Source organism: Poecile atricapillus, chromosome 21 (genome assembly GCF_030490865.1).
Source record: "Poecile atricapillus isolate bPoeAtr1 chromosome 21, bPoeAtr1.hap1, whole genome shotgun sequence".
NCBI lineage: Eukaryota > Metazoa > Chordata > Aves > Passeriformes > Paridae > Poecile > Poecile atricapillus.
In genome coordinates, this window is record NC_081269.1 from 7746857 (window position 1) to 7770419 (window position 23563).

Below are 23563 nucleotides of genomic sequence, written 5' to 3' on the forward strand. Positions count from 1 at the left end.
TGGGAAATCCAATAGCTATGAAAATACAAAAGATTCTCTACATACCACAGTAATTTGATGGGAGCTAAAAAATTTGGGACAGTGTAATGGTACAGAATACAGCTTTCCCACTTCTGTTAAGATAACATCTGCATATATTTAGCACTTCAGATATTTTGACATTAGGTGCTCAATAAAATTCTCCCTGTTCAGATTAGAAATGCCCAAAAAAATGAAACTACTCAGATGCTGGAATGCAGTGTCAAAATATTTGGAAATCTAACAGAGACTTCTTTTTTTTTTTTTTTTCTTTACTATGTATTGAAAAGGAAGATGAACATTTAGAAATTGTTCAAGTAGTCACAGAGTGCTGTTGCCAGAAAGTGCTCTCAGCTGGCTGTGGATACTTCCAACACTGACCACACGCTCCAGGAACTCCTCAGAAAATTTGATCAATTTGGTCAGGGGTGACACACATTATGCCTGAAGGAGTGGTCAGCAGAGTGATGGGAGCAGACAGCAAGTGGGTGACACATCAGAGGGAAGTTTGGGCAACTTCTGGTGGATCTTATATTGAAGAGGCCACCAGAAGCACAAGCAGGAGGTGGAACATGCTATGGAAGAAAATACTGGGGTAGGTATTGTCCAGCACCTGTGACCTACATCACAAACATCACTACTCAGGAAGCCACTTCCATTTATCAGCAATTCCATCACAGGTGATTCACGTGTTTTGATATTTTTTCATAAAATATTTTTGAAGGTAGATTTACAGACAGTTACTACATTTTGCTGCCTACTTGCTAACTGGAAAACTGTTAGTAAATTCACATTGCACTAAATAGTCTATAACATGTATTCACATAATTCACTTACTATATCTAACAAACAAATTTTGGCATGGGAAGAAATTTTCAGAAAAATTTGCTGTGGAATCAAATGTTGTACTTGGTTTCAATGGTCTCAGATGAGAGCTAAGCCACATTTTCCTAAAGGAATTACTAAACTAGTCTGTAATAGAGAACTACAGCCCTGTTAGAGCCAAACTTGAAGGGAAGGAACCTCAGTCTGCCATGTTTGCAGCAGAGAACTGCCCAGCCAGTCAGAGGGCACTGAAAAAACCACCCTGGGGAGAATTTCACTGTTCTCAGGGAAGCTTTTGTTTTATGGACAAAAGCAGGAGTTGGACTCAGCTGCAGTGGGCAAACATCACTGAACCAGGATTCAGCAGGAACAGGCACTGCAATGGCTCTGACTCCCACTGTTTTCTCTTACAACTTCTCAGTTTCTACGAGAAGATGAAGAAGCTCAATGGCAGCAAAAAGCTCTGCTGAGGAAGGAACTGAGGGACTTGAGAAAAGGAGAACACACCAGGCTCAACTCCTGGAGAGAACTCCTGTGATACTACAGGAAATGTTACTTCATAATCTCTGTGTTGCATTTTCACATCATGGACAGTTCTGTGTTTTAAGAGTTCATGGGGAAGGCTTGGAGAAATGAGGTCTTTGAATTCCACTTTGACCATAAATTCCACTTTGAATGACCACTTTGAATTCCCTTCCCTTCAGAGCACTTCAATGGGCTTTCAGACTTTCAGGTCTGTTGTTTTGATGTCCTTTCTCACAGTCTCATCAAATTTTGTCTCGTAATTACATTTGCTTATTTAAGACTTTCCTGGCAGTGTTGTTCTGCATCTCTGCCCCTGGGACCAAGAAATTTTGTAAACCAACAGTAAAAATGAAAAGGATTTTTGCACTCTATCATACCAAGAGGAAACTCCTTATTTTCTTATGCTGCTTTGAAGACTGTAAACACATGGGAATCTAAGAGGTTTGAAAAATACCAGGATGACAAGAAAGATGCAAACAATAGTTATTAGAAGTAGATCATAATATTCCAAGAACTGAAATGAGGAGGGGGAGATAGAAAAAAAAAGGAAATTCACCAATTAAGCCATTACTTGAACAAGGCTGGTCAAATTTCCTATCTTACTTGCATTCTTAGGAAAGGAAAAAATAATAAGCTTGGAATCACAATAGTATCACTTTAGAGGTGCTGAGGTTACTCTGGGAGCTGTTTCTTGCCCAAACAGCTAAGCTGTCTACCATCAATCTGCCTCTGGGGTAAATAGGATACTGGCTACTGTCCCAAACTCAAGCAGTACAAACAAATAAGGAAGGGAGTTTTAAAAGGAAGTACAAACAAACTTAAAAGGAAGTACAAACAAACAAGGAAGGGAATTTTACTTTATATTTGTAAAGTAAAATAAGACCTCGCCTGGCTGGAGAGCTCCAGGGCAGCACTGAGCCCCTGAACTTGCTGGGGACACTTTTCCTTTCCCAAGAGGTTGCACTTGCCTTTGAACTTTCAGCCATACAGAAAAAAAAAAAAGGCTGAGTTGAAATGTCAGCATCATCTTGGATTCAAATCAATCAGCTTGATGCATGATTGCAACGGCTAAACCACTTCACCCCTGCACTGCCCTCATCCATATGTTCTTTATATCAGCAGTCAGCAGACTGGGTGGCTCAGTGCATTCATTTCCTGTCCTAGGCTTGGGCTCCACTTTAAACAAAACAAAAGCCCCCTGAAACTGGAAAATAAAAGTTAGTATCTAGTGACAGTTATATTCACCAGACTGGTTTGCATCAAATCTTTTTCTCCATCCAAGGAAGTTTGAAGAAACCCTTTGGGAAGGCCTGGTACAACTGGTGATTTTTGACTATCCACTCAATGAGCAGGTCGCAGTTCTACAAAACCAGTAAAGGAACTGGAGATCTTTCAAATACTGATGTGCCTTGGACTGAGTAGAAGGCAAGGAAAGGAAGGGGAGAAAGCCCCAGGGAGTGTCAGCTTGAAAAAGGAAACAGGTTGGAACCAGGTACATTTACCACAGTAAATTAATGGCCCACTGAGATCAGAATCTCCATCCACCCCTTCAGACAATGCTTCTCTTTATCAGCTTCAATGCAGGAGTTAGATTCCCAGGATAATTTAAATCTAAAAATGCAGCTTTCAGTGTTGATGTAGGTACCTGTCAGCTGGTGACAATTAAGTGGTTACTGCTCAAGCTAAACTTAACAGCTGAGGATGGAAACACCAGTGATTGAATTGCATTTAACAGCTTGCTCTAGCAGAGGGGAGCTTTCCCACTGAAGGTGTTACAGCAAGGCAGTGTCATCAGGAGTCTGTCATCCTTTGGGGCTAGACATCCACACTGAACTGCTGCTTTTGCTAAAGAAAAGCCAACCTGCCATTTGGGAGATCACAAGTTATGATATCAGAAATAGCTGCAGCCTCCAAATAGCTTCAAATTCTTTGATTTCTTTCCTTGGCTCACCCTCTCTCTGTCCTGTCTTCTCTCTTTAAAAGGGCAAGGAAGGCTTGATGTAGGGACAGCTAGTAAAAATAATCTATCCTTCAGATATGCTACAGTGGTTTCCCCCAAAGACACTGTTCCAGAACAGCACAAAAAAGGTCCAGATATTGACTCTGCTCACAGGGGGTTAAAGAAGGAATCAATAGATCTTATAGACAGATTTCTATCATCAGGATGCAATGACCACCATCAGCCATGCCCATGCACACACAACTCCCAGAACTCTTCTGTGTGCTTAATCAATCCATTATCTGCTGGCTTAATCCATCCTGCTGAGGGAAACACAACCTTGTTCCAAGAGCCATTGGGAAAGGAAGTGTTTCCCTCCAGTCTCTGGAACCAGGAGATGTTGCAGTGGGAGCTCAAAGCCACTGCAGCTGCCATTCCTTTGGCAACAGTGGTTGTCAGAGAATGGGAGGATTTGCAACACAGCAAGAAAACAAGTTAGAAACAGTGCAGGTCCAGGCTGCCTCCAGTCTTACCTACCTCACATCAACTTCTAAAGCACCAGCTGCACACACAAGTGAAATGAAATCTTGAGGAGAAGTCTAACTACCAAAGAAAGATGAAAGCATTTTGAGGTTCTGCCCTGCTCATTCTGTGGCTTCATCACTGCACTGTTTTTGTTTTGCTTCAGTTTAGTTTTCTGTTTCCTTTTGTCTGCTGTTTCCAGGAAGAACTCACACAGATAAGCATCCCACCCTCACAGAGGAACCAAATTTGCAGTAGGGGAGAGCACAGAAAGGAAAGAGTACAAAAGACCTTATATCAGGTTGCCAAAATCCCTAAAACAGCTTCTTTTTAGCCTTTTTTACTTTCATTTCCAAGTAAATTTCATTTCATGACACTAACATTAGGAATCAACATAATGAGTAAGTAAATATTTCCATTTTAAAATTGACAGCTTGAAGGGCCATTTAGACCACTAGCACCAGTATTTACACTAAAAGCTAAGTGGCAGAACCCTGCTGCACCAGAAAAGGGTCTTTTTTTTATTTTCCTCTCATTCAAGGATATGGGACTGTCAGTAGCACCAGATGTTTTAAGGAGAGGGGAAAAAAAGGTAAAAGGAATCTCACACATGAAAGTAAGGGCTTACTACTGGCTTTCTTCTCACACTCCATCGACCATATCCAAGCCCAAAAGAACAGTTCCACCTTGAAAAGTAACTGTATAAAATTGTCACCTCGTTCCACAGACCTGCTCCTGCGAGATCGCTGCTGGCTTTCTCAAACAAGCTTATGTTGGTTTTTTATTTCCACTGAACTCTGCTGAGACAGATCTGGCACTGCAGGAGGGAGCTGGAGTCTCTCCTTTGCACCAGCAGCACCAGGAAGCTGTAATAACTCACACCTGGCCAAACCTGCAGGCTTGAACAGGCTGCACACAGGGCACACCTGAGGGGCTCCTCAGGCCACCAGGTGCATCCTCACCCAGCTACACTGGAAGTGACAGCTCTGCCACCATCCTCAGCTCCCCTTTCCCTGCAGGGACAGCTAAATACTCAAGCTGTACACAGCAGCTTCTCTCTCAGGCTCGCTTCTTTTATCCTTATGTTAAAATGTAAAGCTGTGTCCTGCAGACTGCAGCTTTGGGTAGCTTTGCCACTTTGTCAGACTTCTGTGGAGCTTCTGTTTGCTCAGCAGCCTGGAACCAGCTGCTGTCTGCAGCCATCACTCTTTGGGACTGTAATGAGACAAGTTCCTAGTCAGAGATTTGCCTGAATTGTGTGATTGGTGTTAAGATATCACAACACAAAGAAAACGAGTACAAACAGCAGACTCAGAGATGTTGGACACCCCCCAAAGACCCTTCAGCAGCCAGAGACAGGCTGTGTTGACCTGATGCAAATGAACAGAAAACTCCAGGCTTAGTTTCTCCTATTTATAAGCTCTGATCTCACAAGTCAGGTTCAGCAGATGCCTTAATGCCTAAACCTGAAACTTGCTGGAGAAGCAGGACTTGTTTCAAACCTCCAGAAGCAGAAAATGTTAGGAAGGAAAATGTAAAACATGCCCTATTGTGATAAAAAAGGGAAAATACTTTTTCCTCGTGCTCTGGAAAGAGCTCTGTGTTTTCCTCTGTGTAGAGAGAACTGTGTTTTCACATGCACTGTGCAACATGAATGTTGCACCAGTAAGTCAAGGAGCAAATAGAAAGGGGAACCAAAGGTATTGATTGAAAGCTCTCTGGGAGCACACATTATTTATGTCCAGACCTTACAGGTATAAAACGTTCAGAAGCAGCCATCCAGGAGCCAGCTTTTAATGGACACAACAATTGATGGTGATAACAGGGACAGGGAAATGATAACACACAAAGAGGAGAAATCACATTTTCTGAACACAATAGGAGTGCCAAGCATGAGCACATCTCTAAACAGGTCATCCCTGATTCCCTTTCCTTTATTTCTTTCCCCCTCCCTGTTCAGGCCTGTTTGCAGACCACCTTTCAGAGCTCATGTGTGACATTCAGATAACAGTGGGGAGTGATGGGAACAGGTGATTTCTTCCTGTGTTTAAGAGGTGTAGAGAATATTAAGGAACAAACCCCAGCCCAAGGCAGCCAGTCCATCCTTGCTGCTCCATAAGGACAGAGGGATTGCTGGATAACTCACCCTCCTCACAGTTGCTCCCTGTGAAGCCAGGACAGCACCTCCACTCCAGCGTGGTCACAGTTCTGTAGGACATTTTGTACGTGGGCCTGATGAGAGTCCTGTAACTAACACAAACAAGGAGTCAGCAGAATACAGTGACCCAGCTACACAAAAAGGAGTCACACAAAATATCAGCAAGGATTTATTTGAGCATGGATCTGATTCAACAGCTTTTATTTTCCTCCTTAAGCCCTCATGCTCCACTGGCTCTTCCCCACACCTCTCCTCCCACAGGTACCCCCAGCAGCTTTGTGGAGATCTCACCACTACAAAGCCCTGCAAGTAGGAGATTACTTGTTTCCCATGTTCTCCCTTCATGTGGACTTCTGGAACATTGAACAGAGGCTGGCAATAGCCTTTCCTCACTGAGCAGTAATAGTTTCTCACCTCCCAGGTGCCTTCCCTTTCCCCACCACTCAGACCTGGGATGTACCATCAACATGACAGCTACATCAGTGACCTTCGTGGAGCCTTTTTTCCAGCTATCTGCCCTGTGCCTCAATTCTCCCCTATCTGAAATAGGGTCACACTCTTCTGCAGAAGCACAGCCAAGGTTCTGTGAGCTCTGTGAGCAGCACAGCATCCCCAGGGTCCCAATTACAGCACAAGCACTGCCATGCCCCTCTGGGAACTGCAGGGTGACCTGCAGACACAGCAGGGCTGTGTGAGGCACCAGTGCTTCTGAAGTCAACACAAAACAGACAGTTGCATAAGTGACAACTTTTCCTTTAAAACAGCAGCTCATCAAAGCTGGCAACTCAGAGTTTTCCCAGTATACAGCCAAACAAGTCACTGCTGCTATTCATGAAGTTAAAAGCAAACACAGAAGTTGTACTCTACAAGCTCCCCTCGAAATTCCTACCCTTATTTAACAGCCAAAAGAATTTGGCACACAGGGAAAGTCTGAAGCTTTGGGATTACAGTATTGCAGGCTGCAGCTTATGCTTGTCTGTCCAAGCCAGGCAGACACAAGCCCTGAGCACCCTGTCCCTGGGGAAGAGGCTCCTGCTGAGAGCCAGCAGGAGACAGAGCACTGCCCCTGGGCACAGGAGAAAAACAGAGCTGGAGGCTGCATGAATCTCATCCAAAACTGCTCCAAGGGGAGGCAGGTGTCCACCAGAACAGCATTGCAGTGACTGGTAGCTACTCCAAAGAGCAGTAACAAAGGCTTGCCAGGAGAGGCTGCCCATGTGTGTCTTGGAAAGAAGGAGCAGCTCAGTCGTGGTTAGCAGAGTCTTTGGGAAGCTAATTTCTCAGGAAGCTGTTTGCTGATGATTTGTGCCAGCTGCCAAACACAGAAAATAAGTTCTCCTATAGCCACTGGAGAGGGGGGGCTGCACAAGGTTTTTCCTGAGCAGGGGCTGCCCGCTCTGGCAACAGCCTCACCAGAGATGGGAGAGCAGCGCTGTCCCCTGAGAACATGATGTCCTCACCCTTGGAGCTCCCAAAAAGGACACCAGTCACTGGTAGTACCCACAGCTGTGATCCAGGCACTTGTCTGATATGGGCTGGACAGAGCCAGCTCATCCCACCTATTTCTTTGCTCTTCTGCATGTAGTGGTGTTCATGAGTCCACAGTCACGTGTGAGTTTGAGGACTTGGAGCTCACTGATGTAGGTAAACCTGTAACGCTTTTTCACAAAGAGACCTAAGGCACAAAGACTTTAAATGTCTTGCTGAGGGTCTCTCAGAATAGCTCTGGCAAAGGCCAGGAATTGAACCCAGGTCTCCCAACTCCCAGTCCTGGCGCTGGACTCCAGACACGTTTCCACACGTTAGCCCCAAACCATCAGTCAGAAGTTCATGACTTTGTCACTAACACCACTGCTGGATCTGACCTTCAGATGAAAGTCTCCAGCCTTGTTACCAGTGTCCAGAGCCAGCGTGTCTCCAACCACACCGTGATTTTAAAACTATGTTTCTGCCAACACCAAGATGTTAAAACTCTTTCAAACTTCATTATGAAGTGTGGAGAGTGCCTTGAGCCAGACTGGAATTTTGGCAGCAGTTCTGTGTCGGGGAAGTAGCTCTAGTTTAATCCTCAAATGAGGGAGGACTTCTCAGGGCATGACAAGAGTGGAGCTCAGCTGTCACAGTCTACCACCCACCCTGAATTCCCTGGAAGAGTCCTGAGATGTGCAGCTCTGTTCAGCATTGTGCACTCAGGCATCTGAAGTGGGCCCAGATTGCAAATCCAGTTTGTTCTGAAGTTGCTCCGTTCTTCATAACATTACTTGTCCTCAATTTTGTGACACAGCACCAAGGTCTGCTGTGACCTACAGCATCACATTGTGCAGATTTCTGACTGCTATTCCAGGACGGGAACAAAGAAAGCACCTTTAGCAAAGCATCACCACCATCTGACACTTGTAGCATTGCAACTGAAGGAGTTGAAAAAAAATATATAAAAAGGAGAGGGAAGGAAGATACTGATAAAGATCAGAAGCCCCTGAATGAAAATGTGTGGAAAATACAAGAGGCAGAAAAAAGGATTGGTAGAAAAATAGGGAAGCCTTTCCCTTGGATGTCACTCAAGCCACAAACACTGGCACAGAAATCTGCCAAAGCAGAGGGAAGAGGTTTGGAGGAGCCACAACCTTTCACTGCTCTGCTCTTCAGGTAGCCAAAGGATGTGCTCAGCACACACAGCTCCCTTCAGTAGGAAAACTCCAAGCACTTCATGGAGAAACAAACTACCAGGATCTGCCACTCCACTGCAAGAGTCAAGAGTCATTTCCAAGGATTTTGCTGAGGCTTCACAAAAATATCCCAGGGAATGGGGCAACTCCTAGGGAAGAGCCCAGAAAGTTCAACCAGCAGCCACTGCTGTTCCTAGATCAGAGCCAACACACTGGAGCTGCCTGATCCCTGTAGCATGAGCTACATGAGCTTGTCCATATACAATTATCATTTGGGAAATAGCATCTTTTGCTTGTGGCTCTAAGTGGCTGCCAAGGACGTGGTAATTTGGGGAAGGAGCATGAGCTGATTGATGAGCTGATTTGGGGTACAAAGCTGTAAGTACTGGAGAGGTCAGGACACACCAAGGAATGGCAGCCACAAGTCTCACTCCTCAGCACACAAGGACGTGTCCCCCTTGCTTTCAAGGAAGTGTCACTGAACACAACAGGCAGACATGACACAAGAAAGGGGAAGAGCGTCACATTCCTGGATCAAAGCCTAAAAAATCAGGTCAAAAGAGACAGGCGTGATCTCTGCCATGACCCAAGCAGGACAGCCTGTCACACACAGGAAATACCTTCACCCTTTCTGGACTTCCCCTGCCCTTTGACACTCACAAACAAAGCTGTTTGTGCACAAAGACCACATGAGAAGGAAGGCGTGAAACTCGTTTCCACATCACAAGAGAAGGTTTTGTTACTCTGATTCATTCAGCCATTGCAGTTTATGCCCAAGGAGACCTCCGTGACCCTCAGAGGCTTCTATTCATTTTTATTCAAGCCCCAGGTTGAAAGTTTCACCATCACTTACTGATGGGTTTCAGGATCACAAGATGAATGAACTTGCATTTTTGACTGGTAAAGAATCCCAAAACCAAGGAATCCAAGCTCTGTTTTGCCGACTTTTCTCATGGCACTGAAGTCAGGTATCAACCCAGTGGCTCCAACCCCAGACATATACCTACTATTGTCTTCCAGGGACCCTCATCCCCATTACAACAAATGCATCAAAAGGCATTCAGAACAAAACTTGTGGTAGTTCCTCTGACTCTTGGTACCAATGCCCTGATTTACAGACATGCCAAAACCCTGCAACTCCCCACAGAAAATGAGAGTGTTCTGAAATCAGATTTCAAATCCATCAGGTTAAGTAATATCTCAAAGCACTTGGAAAGAAGGGAGTTCAAGAGCTCAGAGAAGCTATTAAATATATATTTGGTTCCCAACAGCACCACACCCACAGAGACCATCAAAGCCATCCTCTCAAAGCCTACCAGACACTGATTACACCAGGCAGCTCCTCTGTGTGACACAGACAAGACAACTTCACCTCAAAAGCACCTTTGCCATCACATTTACACTCATGGGCACAGCAGAGACCATCACTGTGAATCAGACCTGTGCTCTTTTTTCCTGCATCCCCAGCTCTTCCAGCTTCCCTGCCACAAATCCAGTAGTTCCCCAGGATAAAACCTAACCAGAGAAGTTTCAAATATGCTCCTGCAGGCATCAGATTAAAAAAAAAAACAACCAACCTGCAGCTGCAGGAGTGTTGGAGCTCATTGAGTCTTCTGCCTTTGCCAACAGGGTGGAAACTTTGCCAACTTAGCAAAAGACTAAAGCCAGGAAACAAACTTACCTACCTGCCATGCCCTGCTGTCCACAGCAATACTTGACAGTCTCTGAGTCTCAAGAAAAAAAGCCAAGGACACAGAGACAGATGTTTCTATGCCACCACAGAGCAATCATCAGTTCCTGTCTTTATTAACAATCAGATGTACTGCAGCAGGGGGAAGGAGTGCTCAGAGAATGTCTGGGCAAGATCAAAAGGCCTCAATCAGCAGCCTGAGCACAACCCCTGAAACAGGTGACCCTCCACCTGTGCCCAGCCAGCAGCAGACAGCCATTGTTCAAAGCTGAGAATGCTCCTTTGTGCTACAGCTCTAATCCTGCACAGCCAAAGCCTCTGTCTGTCCTGTTTGTAGGAGCACTGTTCATCCTGCATTTCTATCCCATGTGTGCTTTGGAGAGCAGATGCCTTTTTCCAAGCACATTTCTCTCCAAGATGTGGAGTCGTAAGGGAATTAAATACATAAAAGAGTTTATGTGTAACAGGACTTCAAATAGCAATCCTAATACACTGGAATAAGCTCTGGGATTTATTATTCAATTGACTGGAAAGCAAGAAAGAGAGAAGGATTTCCCTGTGGCATTACTAGTTCTGAAACTGAGGGGAAACATCATCTACAGGCCAATCTCCTGGGTGACAGATCCCCAACTTCTCCTACTGACCCTGTAGCAACAGAGTTTTCAAAAGCACAGAAGACCAAATTGGATGAGCCTGCAGAATTCCTTCTTTGTTATTCCACAAACTAGCTTGTAAAATCCCTCCGGGAGCAGTAATGTGTTCAATTTAAATCAAGAACAAAAAAAAAAAAAGAAAACCCAGCATTCAAAAACACCAAACAATGATCCATGCAAGATGTGTAGCCTGCTTACATTAAATGCACAGAGCATTTGTGATAAGCCAAACCAGCTACAATACTGAAATAAAAAAACAGGCAGTGACAGGCAGCTGGAAAGGGCATCACAGCCCAGATTTGCTGTGTTGCAAGAACACTCTTCCTTCCATCTCACCCAGCTCTGAGTGAAGTTTAAAGCCAACAGATTAATAACTTAATGTTTGGAGTTCCAGTGACTCTTATCAAAGTAAGAGACCAGGTAAACCAATCCCTGTACAAGCCAACTGTGAGTTTCCTGGAAAAGTGTCTAAAGGCAGAAAATGCTGTAGAGACAGGAGACTCAAAAGCTAAAGTGAGACAGCTCTGTGGCCATGGGGTACAGCAAAGCATAGCAGTATAAAAAACCAGAATAAAAACTCACACAGCCTTGCTGGGAATGTTCATTTTCAAGGATGGGACAAGTAGGAGAGGAGCTGGAATATCCCACTACAAATGAAGAGCATTTCCAGAGATGGGGATTTTCAGAGCAACAACAGTTTGAAGCAGAAAGTGTTTGTCTTCTGACTGAATGTAGGTCTCAAATCCTTGCCTGGCCTTCAAGACCACCCTTCTCAGTGAGCCTTGAGGAGTGCAGGGTCCCAAGCAGGGCAGGACTGGGCACCACCCTGCAGCTGCTGCAGCAAAAGGCTTGCTGAGGAGAAGGGTACAATTTGGATGCCTGGTTTTACTGGGAGCTGTAACTCCCAGCTACAACCATCCAGGCAGTAGAGAACCAGAGACTAGGCTGCCATTGAAACCCCCAGGTAGGGACTTTGTCCCTTCCTTCAGACAGACAAATGGCACATGTGTTTGAAGCAGCCCAGGAGCTTCTGCCAGGCTGCAGGAGAGCTGCCCATGCACCCTGGAGCATGACCTGGAAAGGGCACAGCCTGTGGCACACAGGAGCCAAAGCCTTGGCTGCACAAATGGAGAGAGTTCAAGAACAGATCTGCTGAGGGAAATCCTCCAGCCAAGACTGCTCCAGAGCAACTCAGCACCCAAGCTAAATAAAGAGCTTGGGGTGGAGGGCAAGAACAGAGCAGCTCATCCCAGCCCAGCTAAGATGATGACACTCCTGCTAAAGCAACTCTGCTGCAGCTTCCCAGGAGCAAGTGGATAGACAGCAAGGACATCTCACAGCCAGGGAGAAGGCTGGGATCACTCAGATCCTCCTCTGACAAAGGCCTGACCCTGAGCTGCAGTTTGTGCAGTAAGGGAAAGAAACCCAACACGAGTGAATGGGAGACAGGAAAGGGATTAAATCCTTGTCTGGCCCCACTGATGTCTGCTTGTAAGTGGAGTCTCTGTAGCAGAGAGCCCCTCTCAGCTGTCACCACGAGTCTGAGAGATCCCTTTTTCCTTGGCTGACGTCCCTTTTGCTAGTGAGCAGCCTGATAAAGGGTGCTGGCAGAATGAAAGCTCTCCCAGATATGGCTGACTCCCTGTAAACAAGGAGATGAAAACAGTTTGTTTCAAATCACAGCTGGGAGAAACACTACAAAGCCAAAATGGTGCCAATGGCTTACTGACATTTTACACTGCTTACAGTCATACAGAACACTCTGTGCACTTCAGTTCAAGCTCAGGCACCACAAATCTCCCTAGAGAATAGGAGAAGGCCAAAAGACACTTGAAATTTACTTTTTTGGCAAAAGAAAAGCAGATACATTTATATGACCTATACAACCACAGGGATATAGAGAGCAAGAACATTTTTAGCCACTACCAGACCTGGAACAAGCCTGACCTTGCCTGAAGCTAGACTTCCAGAAATCCCAAAAAGAGAGGCTGGTACAGACAGGGTAAGGAGGAAATAAGTAGGGCATCCAAGCTGAGTTTTGTGCTCTGTTCATCTTCTGCAGGGATTTTCAGAGACCTGTCAAAGGAAGTTGTATAGCTTGGTGGCTGATAAACATTTACAAGCCCCTTCAATGCCAGTTCCTTAACAGGAAAGGCACTACACTGCCTTGTGACTTTGGGAACTGCTTTTCTTATTTCTATCCTTTATACACAAGGAGTTTTCATCTGAAAATAGGAGATGGGATTTACCTGAATAAGAAGAGAGATTGGTGTTTCCTAAAAAGACAATACTCATTTTGGTGAGAGAGGAGGAAAAAGTATTTTTTTAAAAAAATGGTTTTAGAACTTCAGCTTGACTCCAAAAAAAAGAAAGCCACTTCAAGCCATTCCTATGGGCTGGCAACAAAATAGTGCTAGGCTGCTGTGTGCTCAGAAAACAACACCTCAACCACAGCCTGGCTCGGGGTACAGAACCTTGTCTACAGCAGTCACACATGACAAAATCCATCATTTTCAGCAGCTGTTTTTCATTCTCTTATCAATGTCAGGTTGCTGAAAACAACCACTTGAAAAGATGTCTTGGCTGAGGATAATTTATCTAACAGCCCATTCAACTCTCAGGATCTCAGAGGATCCACCTTTGTTGTTATTCTTTCTTTGGGCTCTCCCTTTCAGACAGTGGCAGTAGGGGAAATTATCAAGGACCTGTTTCACCCCTGATGGTAAGAGGATGAGTTCCAGCATTTTGTCAGCAACTTTCTGAGAGGTCCTCAGGAGAGAGGTGCAGGGTCTTTCTCTACTTTATGCAAGAATGTCATACAATGTGTGGCTAGAGGACAGACATTATAGGTATTTCCCTGGAAGGGTTCCATCCTCTTGTCCTGCATTTCCTCCCAGCTCAAAGGGAACAGAGCATTGATGTCCTCCCATCTCTTCTGGAAGGTTTCTCCATGGTGATCATCTTCCAAAAATGCAGCTCCTGTTAGCTGAGCTGCTTTCACCAGCTGAGATCTTGAATATTTAATAACCCCAGCTTCTTTCCATGATATTTTCACACAGAAAGAAAAATTGAGATGTCTGCTGCTGTTCTGCATTGTCTCCAAACAATTGGACTCATCAGGCAAACAAACCAAACTACATTTGAAACTGAAAATGTTCCATGAACAATGTCACAACAGCACACACTATTCCTAAAGTCTCTGGGTTAATGTAAGAATCAATGGCATCAATCAACTGCAGGGGCCCACAAAAAGAATTTTTACTAATAACATGATCAAGTGTTTGGTTCTTATGAAATTCCAGTTGCGTTAACAACAAAAATAAGTAAGATTTTTGGCAAGTTTAGGAGACAAGGTGAAAGCTCACAAGTTTCTAATGACAATTATGTGCCTAAAAAGCCTGGGAAATTAAAAAGCTTCAACAGAAGTCTGGCCATGACAGTGTGAAATATGAAGTGTTTCAACCACAGCCTTGCATAAAGACCAAAGAGACACCAAAGCAGATATATTACAAGTGAAAAAACTGAGACTGACCAGTGGCCAAGAGGAAACTGGAGAACCAACAATGGGAACAGCCCATTGATGTGAATTCTAGATGAAGTGTCACAAGAACAGGGAGGTGGGTCTCAGCTTGCAGTCACCTTCTGGCCAGGTTACCAACTACAGGAGGACCTCAACCAGTGCCTTGGGGGTGAACTGGTAACAACAGCAATAAAATGACTGAGCTCTGTGAGCTAAGTTATGGCTTGTCTACTTAGGAAATTGTTTTAGAAGCTAGGTGCAAATTTAGAGCACAATGGCTTTTTTGCCCCAATTCCCAGATGGGTGGGCAGCACAGTCCTGCTCTGAGAATGCTTTTCAGAGAAGGCAAGGCCCAACAAAGACATTTTACTGAAAGGTGGTAGCTGGGGAGAGCTATTTCACACTTTTTTTTCCCTTCTTACATGTAGCTTCCAAGACTATAAATGATCAAAAGGCAAAGCAGGCTCAGGGCACATTTTTGACAAGTAGCTGTTTTTAAGCTCTGTGTTTTGTCTGAGGAGAGGACATTCATGTCTTTAAAGGGTACTGAAGTCCAGGAAGTCTAAAGAAATTCCACCTGAAAGTTACAGGGCACATTACCTTTGTCCCTCATTGCCTATAAGGGATTTGATCACAGCTTTCCAGTGTATGTGATCAATATCACCACTACAGCCCTGAGTATGAGGACTTGATACCAACAGGACACACTGATCCATTGATGCAGCACCCCTGTTCACCCTGTCCAGTCACACTGAACATTTATCTCCTCTCATGCCTGACCAGCAGCAGCCTCCTGTGTGGAGAAGCACAAACTGGCACTACAGCCTGAGCTGAATTGTTTCACTTGTCCTAAAACTGATGTTATTAAATTGAACTGTCTGTCCCCTTCTGTAAATATAAATGATCTTGTCATGTTGTACAGTAGAAGCTGCTTAATAAAATAGAACTTTATATTTTAAGCATCTTGTGTAAGATTATATCACTCAAATAAACAGGCATCAGGTAGATGGAGAATGTATATTAAACAGGTGGGTTCATGTAAACTGTCCTGTATAAAAGATGTAATACTTTATCCCTCGGTGTGCTTGATTTGTGGGAACCTCCACCTTGCACAGAATGAACAATGTCTCCTTTCTAAATTAGACCCTGTTTAGAGAGCTCCTAAAATTGAACACAATGCTACACTTACCTTCACCTGTGATTACCCTGCAGTTATCACCAGTGGCCTTCTCTGGTCACAGCACCCCAAAGCAGGACATCCCACCTGAGCCTCTGATCTCAGCCCTCTCTGCAGCACTCACCAGCCAGCCAACCAAAGGGGAAGGGCAGGAAGATTTGAGCAACATGAGACATGAAGATTTTTACCTCACTAAGTTGGCACAAGGTCCTGGCCACCGGCAGCTCTGATAAACTCTCTGGATGACCGTCTCTGACCCGTTCTGCACCTGGCAGGAGACTGTCCTTGTGACTGTGTAGTGACACCAGTGCCTGCAGAGAGAAAGGACACATTAGGGAGCTCCCCTGAGACAACCAGTGAACCAACACACACCAGACTGCCCGAAAAACAGACCAAGAATCTGGGGGTGGGGTGGTTTCTTCTGCCAGCCATAGCCAGGCTAACTCACAGTCTTCACTTCTCACCCCACCCTCTCCTTCCAATAGCTACAGAAAGATTCCCAGCTCCTGCCAACCTGAACCACAGATCCAGTAAAGCCTCTTGCTTGGTTGTCAGAGGCCAGAGTTTTACAGTGCATAATTTAGTTCTGTGACTTATCAGAAACAATAGGACTTGAGAAAAAAAAGAAGTGTTCCAAATCTCCTGATAGTCAGCTCCCATTGTACTGGTCTTAATTCCATCCTGCTTGTCATGGTATCCTTCCCCAGCCTCCCACCATTCTGAATGACAGCAGAGTTGGAAAATTCTGCTTTTTGGTGTGGTGGAGTTCTCTGTCAGCAGGGCTCAAACAAGCTGGGTGCTGAACAAGTCCTGTTGTTGTCCTGCTGGGGTAACTGCCTAAAAGAGGGCAAGGGAAAGTGCAGGGGAGGGAGGGACGAGTGTCTCACAGTCTCGAGAGAGACAGACCCCTCACTGCAAGGCGTATGAGACAGGAGGAACTGCAGTGTCAGCACACGGAATCAGGACCTAGAGAGCCTTCAGGGACCTTCTCTGAAAACAAAAGTTTTAGGTTCCAGTGACATGCTTGAGGGGTACAAAAAAAGGATACTTTCATTTCCCCCTTGCAAGCATTGCTCATCTTTGCCAAATACTGGTTCATGTTTTTGTGAGTATTTTGGTGTGGAATGTTTCGTGATGCTTTTGTAGTACATCAGTGTAGTTAACAGGTTTGAGAGTCACTTTCCTACTGACTGGGGATCAGAACTGGGGTCACTGTGGGACATGGAGACACCAGCTTGTGCTCCAAAACACACCCAGTGCTTGTGTAAGCATTCCCTGCTGAACCAGAGCCAGAGTCCTGGCTCCTCATCTATCTTAAAGCAAGAACCCTCAATAGATCTGATCCCTTCAAGCACCACAATGACTCCCCAACCTTGCACATCAAAAATCAAAGTGGAAATGCACCTGCACACCCCTTCTCCTTCCCTAAACCTCCTCTATGTCAGTTTGATTTCCCCAGAACACGCCATTTACAGCATTTGTTGCTTTTTTTCCCCTTTCTGCATTCCCCTCCCATCTCCACAGGAATCCCTGCTCTCTGGCTAGCTCCCATTTCCATGAATAGGAGGCACACATGCCAGGACCACATGGGGCCAGCGGGCTGCTCGCTGACCCTTCGGCTACAGCCAGCCGGGAACGCTGGGACACCCAGGGAGAGGTGGCTCTGTGCCCAGTGCCACCAGCCCAGCAGCAGTGACAAGGCTCAGCCATGCAGCTTGCCCTGAGACACTGCTCACCACAAACCCCCCTGGGATTCCTCATCAGGGAGTGTGGACTGTGGGCACACCTGAGGTGACCCCAGGTGAGCAGGGAGGTCCTACAGAACCACTTAGCTCAGATTTGTCAGGGATCTGTGGTGTGTGAACAGGGATCAGTACCCAAATGTCTCTACTGACATCTGCAGCATCAAAACAATGGATAAAACAAGGGGGGAAAAGATAAAGTTAATGAAGCTTCAGATCACATGATGACATCAGATCCTTTAGCGGGCTCAACACAACTTCCACACAAAGCTTAGGGAGCAGGACCAGAAGAAACAACAGGAGCTAAAGGCTGAAAATGTGAGAAACAGGAGAGTTGGGTTACAAAGGTACCCACAGCCCAGAGTGAAAGGTACATCACACTCTTGGCTTCCCATAAACAGCATAATTTTCCTACAAATACAACTTTTAGGGTTTTTTACTGTGGCACACAGGCAGGTGAGCCAAAAACAGGAACACAGCTGGTCAAGGATGTATTAGGACATACAGCTTGGAACTCACTGCAGATAAAATAGCACAGTGATTACAGAAGAAAGACACACAACACCATCCCAAGACTTCTCTTTGCAAGCCAAAAGTCAGCAAGAACAGCCTCCAGAATGCAAGCAGGCTTCAGACAACGTGACGAAAGGCCCCATCATGGCTTACAGAGATTATAAATGACCCTTTATATTATATACAGATGCTAGGAAGGAAGGTTTAGGACTTTTACTGGCATGCATCCAGGATGGCAGAGAATATATTGCTGCTTATTCCAAAAGAATATTCCAACCAAGCAAACAAAATGATCCAAACAGCAGCTCCATTAGAATCTCATGCATGCTCATCACCAACATATTTAGCATGATGTTCTGCAGCATCCCATGGAACCGGTCCTTGCTCAGAGAGAAGAGTTTCACTTGGTCCATTTCCTCCAGCTGTTTCCAAAGAAGCACCCCCTCCTCTCACATCCTATTTAATTCTTGGAAGACTTTCACAGACAACAGAGGATCTGCAGATCATGGCCCGCAAGCTGCTGATTTAGACAGTTTCCTTCTGGGGCTACAGACTGAGATCTCACGTCTTGATCACAGCTGACAGCGTGTTTTTCCAGATGGAATAGGGGTGTTGATGCCAGCAGATCTCTAATCACATTCACTCTGTAGGTTCAGGATGTTACTGTGGACCCTTCAGGCTAAGTGGAACAACAAAATCAATAGTTTGCTTCCATTTGGAGATGCTCTGCAAACTCCACCTTGAAGCTTAAACAGCCCTGACCCCTCCCTCAGCAGATGCTGAGAGGTTCCTGCTCTCTGATGACTCAGCAAAAGCAGTGATGGCTTCAGGCACCTGGACACTGGAGGACACAAGAAATCCTCACCTTCCAGAGCACATGGGGATCCTGATCACATCCTCATCCTGGGGATGGGAGCCTGAGAGGATCTCACAGGGCAGGTATCCAGGCTGACACAGGAAGCTGGAGGTGCAGTTTGCTTCCGTAGGCAGACACCAGAGACAAAGCCATACCTGAACCCCACTGACTTTCTGAACCTCCTGCACCCCTCAGCAGCAGCTTATTTGGACTCACAGTTCACCCCTAGAGATTCTGGATGTTTTTATAGTCTGTCACCCAACTGTGAGAGAGAAAAGGGACTTCAGAGGGTGGAAAAGTGTAAGCTAACATATAACCAAGCTAAAATATTGTAGATTCCAGAAGAGCGACACACTCACATATCAGAGTTTAATTCCTGGACAGCATAGGTAGAGCAATCATTTCATGGATGGGAAGACACTGACAGGAAACTTCATCTTCCCTTCCTTCTCACCGCTGGGATTTGCACAGTAGTGTTCCCTAAGCCCACAGGGTGCATAAGGGATCTCTCCATCCATCCATCCATCCATCCATCCATCCATCCATCCATCCATCCATCCATCCATCCATCCATCCCCTGTGAATGCATAGGAACACTCACATACACACTGAGCCATCCCCAAAAGCAGAAACTGTTTGCTTCTTTCCTAGTCCAAACTTTTTCCAAGCTTCTGTTTGTCCTGGAGGTCCCTGGAGGGCATTCCAGGTGGATCTCAAGAGAAAAGCCACCTAGCTGTTAGCTGGCTCCATTCCCTGGAGAAGGGATCACAAACTGAGCAGTGTCAGAACCACTGGGCTGAACTGGTCAGGACTCAGCAAGCGGCCGGTGAATTGGGATTGTGTAGCTCACAAATGGAAGTGGCTGCATTCTTACCTAATCACCTCTTTCAGAGGGGTGACAGTTCAGCACCACACACAAATCCAAGGCTGCCTGCCCTGCCAGGGACAGACCTGCGGGCTGATGCTCTCACCGGACTGAAGGACACGGCTCCAGCTCCCAAAATCCATGGCCTGAGAGCACACCACGCTCCCACCAGCTCAGAACTGCTTCAGCAGAAACAATCCTCCCAGCTGGGCTCTGCACAAAGCTGCTCTAGAGCTGAGTAAAATGGAGATTTGGTGTGGGTTTGGTAGACAGTTGTTGGGATTTTGAGAGAGATGGGACCATAGGGAGACATTTCAAATCATGATTTATTATTTTTTCTACAGCCTCATGAAGGAGTAAGTACGTCTTCACCTTATTTACCACATATTCTTGGTCAGTGGTTACAAGACCAGAGGTTACAAGGCCTTTTAAAAGAAGTTATATAGCCAATAAACTAATGCCACAAAAGAATATTTCTGCCTTCACACTAATAACTAATTATTTTGTTTGATACATCTCTGCCACAGTGCACACTTTCTTATCATGTAGTGACACACAAGACTACTTATTATACTTCTAACTTCTTATTACTTTTATATCTTAACTTTAAAACCTTAACATTTCTTACAACTCAACTTGATGTCTTTCTATTTAAATTCACATTCTTACTTACGATTCTAAGCTTGGAAGCTTCCTCTACGGCCTCAGGTCAAACCTTGTATCTATGTCTATATCTAAGCTTGTATTTACAAGATTTTGAGAGCTTTCTGTGTTTGGAATTCCCACAGACAGTTAACTGGTCAAGCCAGCAGGAAGAGAAGTCTCTCTGGAGGTGGGAAAACACTTAACGTGCAGGATAGTTTCATCAGCACCTGTTCCATGTGTTTGGGCACAAACTGACCCTCCCCACTCTCAATAAATATCACACAAGTCTCTCAGTAAGGCTGGCATTTCTGATGCTTGTGATTTGCCCTAAAGCTTTGTCCTATGTAAACAACTGCACTGAATTATCTTTTTGTTTCCATAAGGATAACACACTGTGTGTTATACTTAGCAGAGATCAACATTTAGGGCACAGAAAACAGTAGGAGTGTTTTGATAGCTAGGTAGATTTCCCCAAGTTTCCTCATAACATTTTTCACTGGAGCTATCAATTTCCCTGCAATCCTAGAGAGGAATTTCAATAAAATCAGAAGGTCACTGACTTTCACTGGGAAAAAGTTGCCGTTCTGACTCAATGAAAGCAAAGTGTGCCCTTTTATCTGTGTAAATAGTACAGCATCCCATTTGCTCTGCCAGAACAGCAATCCATACACTGTGTGCTGGAACCCAGCGTTAGGAGGGGTTAGTTATTTATATATTCCCTTGAGGCCAGGAGCAGAAGTTACCCTCTACATGCCAAGAAATCCAGATTCAAAGGCTGCCAGGCTCTCTGGGGTATCTCTTCCTGAACCATCCAGTTCTTTAAAACTACATTATTCCTTTCTTATTCACAAATACACACCTCCCTGACTGTGCTTTGACTCTCATCAGGATCAAGTTTTCCAGCTAATTCAGTTGGCTGTGACCAGATTACTCTTTACTGCTGTGACCTGGCTAAAGAGGAAACAATCCCATCACATGTTACTGGAAAGCTCAGATAAAAGCCAAGTTGGGCTTAAGTTTCCCCTGTTCTTGGCTGTATTCATGCTCTCCCCAGGTAACTAGGTTTTAGGATCAAGGCTGTCATCCAGCTCATTGTCCAGCAAAGAGCCAGCTACAAAATTCAATTGTAACCAGCAGTCTCCACAATATTGGAATGTTCAGTGTTGATGGATTGGTTCAGGATTCCCTGTAGATAGATGGACCATTGCTAAGGAATCCATCAAAGACCACCTGGCAGGGGCAAGGGGCTGGCTGTACACAAGCTTATGATGGCAGGGTTAAGTTCAAAGCAGGTTCTGCTCCTCCATTACAAAGTTTTAAGAGGCCTGCAAGTCAGAAGCCATGACAAGCCACAGCAATCTTGTTGTCAATGTTGATGTTTTACGCATGCCTTACTCCCACTGAGCACTTCATAGTCACTAACAGGTTACCTTGACTCCTGCAAAAAAGGGAGAAAAATCTCTGTAACAGCCCATTCATCTTGGGAAAGGAATAAAACTGGAAGGCTGCTGGTGTTTCTGAAGCCAGACAGCAGCAGCCATTTGAAGCAGCAGAGAGCCAGAGGCACGAACAAGAATAAGACATGTTCCAGGTCTCCTACTCCACTATGTTGGTCAGACAAAGATTGGAAGAAACTCCAATCTCTCTGCACACACCACCACTCCACCCCCACAATAAGAGTCTGAACAAAGTGGCCATAAAAATAAGTTCTGGCTAGCAGAGTAAGATGGGACAATTTATCTAGGAACCTCCCAATAGCATAACCCTTCCCCAGGGGGGCAATATGTTCTGTGCTTAGTGCACTTCAAATACTCACTTGCCAATAACAGCCTTAAGTTTTCCCACACAAAGTGGATTATCAGAGCCTGCTGGAGGGAGTTTAGTCCTAGAGGAATCTTTACCTTAGGAGGAAAACACAGTTCAGTCTGCACAACAGCTTCAGTCTTCAGCAAGCTCTGCGGCCAAGCACATTTAACTGTGCTTTCCTTGCTTTGTTTTATGCAGGGATGACCCTCCAAAAAGCACTACCTCGAGAGCTGAGCTTTCTTCAATCCATGGGAAACTGCACAAGACTTTATCTTATCCTCCTGCAGCCACTGAAGTTACAGGGGCTAAGGGAAAACCTCTCTATATTGGAATTATTAAACACCTAGAGGCAGGATAAAATCCCACCCTTTGCCCTACAGAGCCTGTATCTGCATCACCAGCCAATCTGCAGGGATTGGACAGGGCCTGCTCCCAAATTTGTTTTGTTTTTTTGCTTATAGAGCTCTGTACAGACAACAGAGTATCTTTGTGCGTCCCATTCAGCCCTCTGGTGCCAAACTCCCAGCACTTACCAGCAGCAATGAATGCCACATGCATGACAGGAACACAGGCACTTGGCCTAAATGAAGCAGTGTTTTTCATTAACATTATACTGGCACCAAAAACCACAAACTACAGCAAGAACAAAAGGCAATGTCAAAAGGACAGTGATGAGTGTATCAAAAAAAAAAATAAATATTAGGATGCCACAATCAAACTTCCTACTATTTCATGATGTTAATCTGATCACATAACATGCATGTTTTGGGATTTCCTGGAGATGAACAGTTGGGGTATTGCTGCCACTGGAGACAGGTACATCCTTTTGATAGCTAGAAAGAGAAAAATATGTATAGGAAGAGACCCCACAGACAGCACATTGCAGTCTCTTTAGGGAAATACAGATGTGTTTACCTAATGTTTTTCAACCATCAGAGCAGTGAGCCCCGTAAGGTATCAAAAACCAGATTAAAGTATCAGCTTCAGGTCTTAGGATGCAACTGGAAATACCTGCACAAACAGGTGTATCAGGTAAACTGAACCCACAACTCTTCTGCAACACTTCTACCTGCCCACTTCTCTTTTCTTGTGGCACATTCCAATTTTTTCAGTCTAGGTCTTCGATTTGGTCAGCAACTTGTAAAGGAATTTGTGGCGTACAAGGGACTACACAGCAGACATTTCTAAGTAGTGACTTACCATGTGGCTGCCCATCACTGTTGGGAGCAGGATCTCATGAGCCAGAGGCACCTCTTCTAGATTGAAACTGCAGCAGGACTGCAGGCTCAGCTGTACTGCACATCACTCCTGGTCCAGGTGACTGCCAAAGTGCCAGACATGACAACAACCCCACTGAAACCACCAAGGGAGCAGCCTTTCCTCAAGTGCAAGAAAACTCTACAGTTTTCTAATGTTTCCTATGCTGGAGGAGGTGATTAGAAA

At 45.1% G+C, this 23563-nt stretch overlaps 1 protein-coding gene across 1 annotated transcript in view; it reads right to left on the minus strand.

Annotated features, from left to right (window-relative positions):
* The window catches only part of COL26A1 (collagen type XXVI alpha 1 chain), a 153534-nt gene that overhangs the window by 116072 nt on the left and 13899 nt on the right, over nucleotides 1–23563 (minus strand). The window contains exons 2-3 of the mRNA XM_058854748.1: nucleotides 15882–16004; nucleotides 5976–6079 (exon numbers count right to left, since the gene is read on the minus strand). Coding sequence (XP_058710731.1) covers nucleotides 5976–6079; nucleotides 15882–16004 — 227 coding nt within the window. The remainder of the gene's footprint in view (nucleotides 1–5975; nucleotides 6080–15881; nucleotides 16005–23563) is intronic.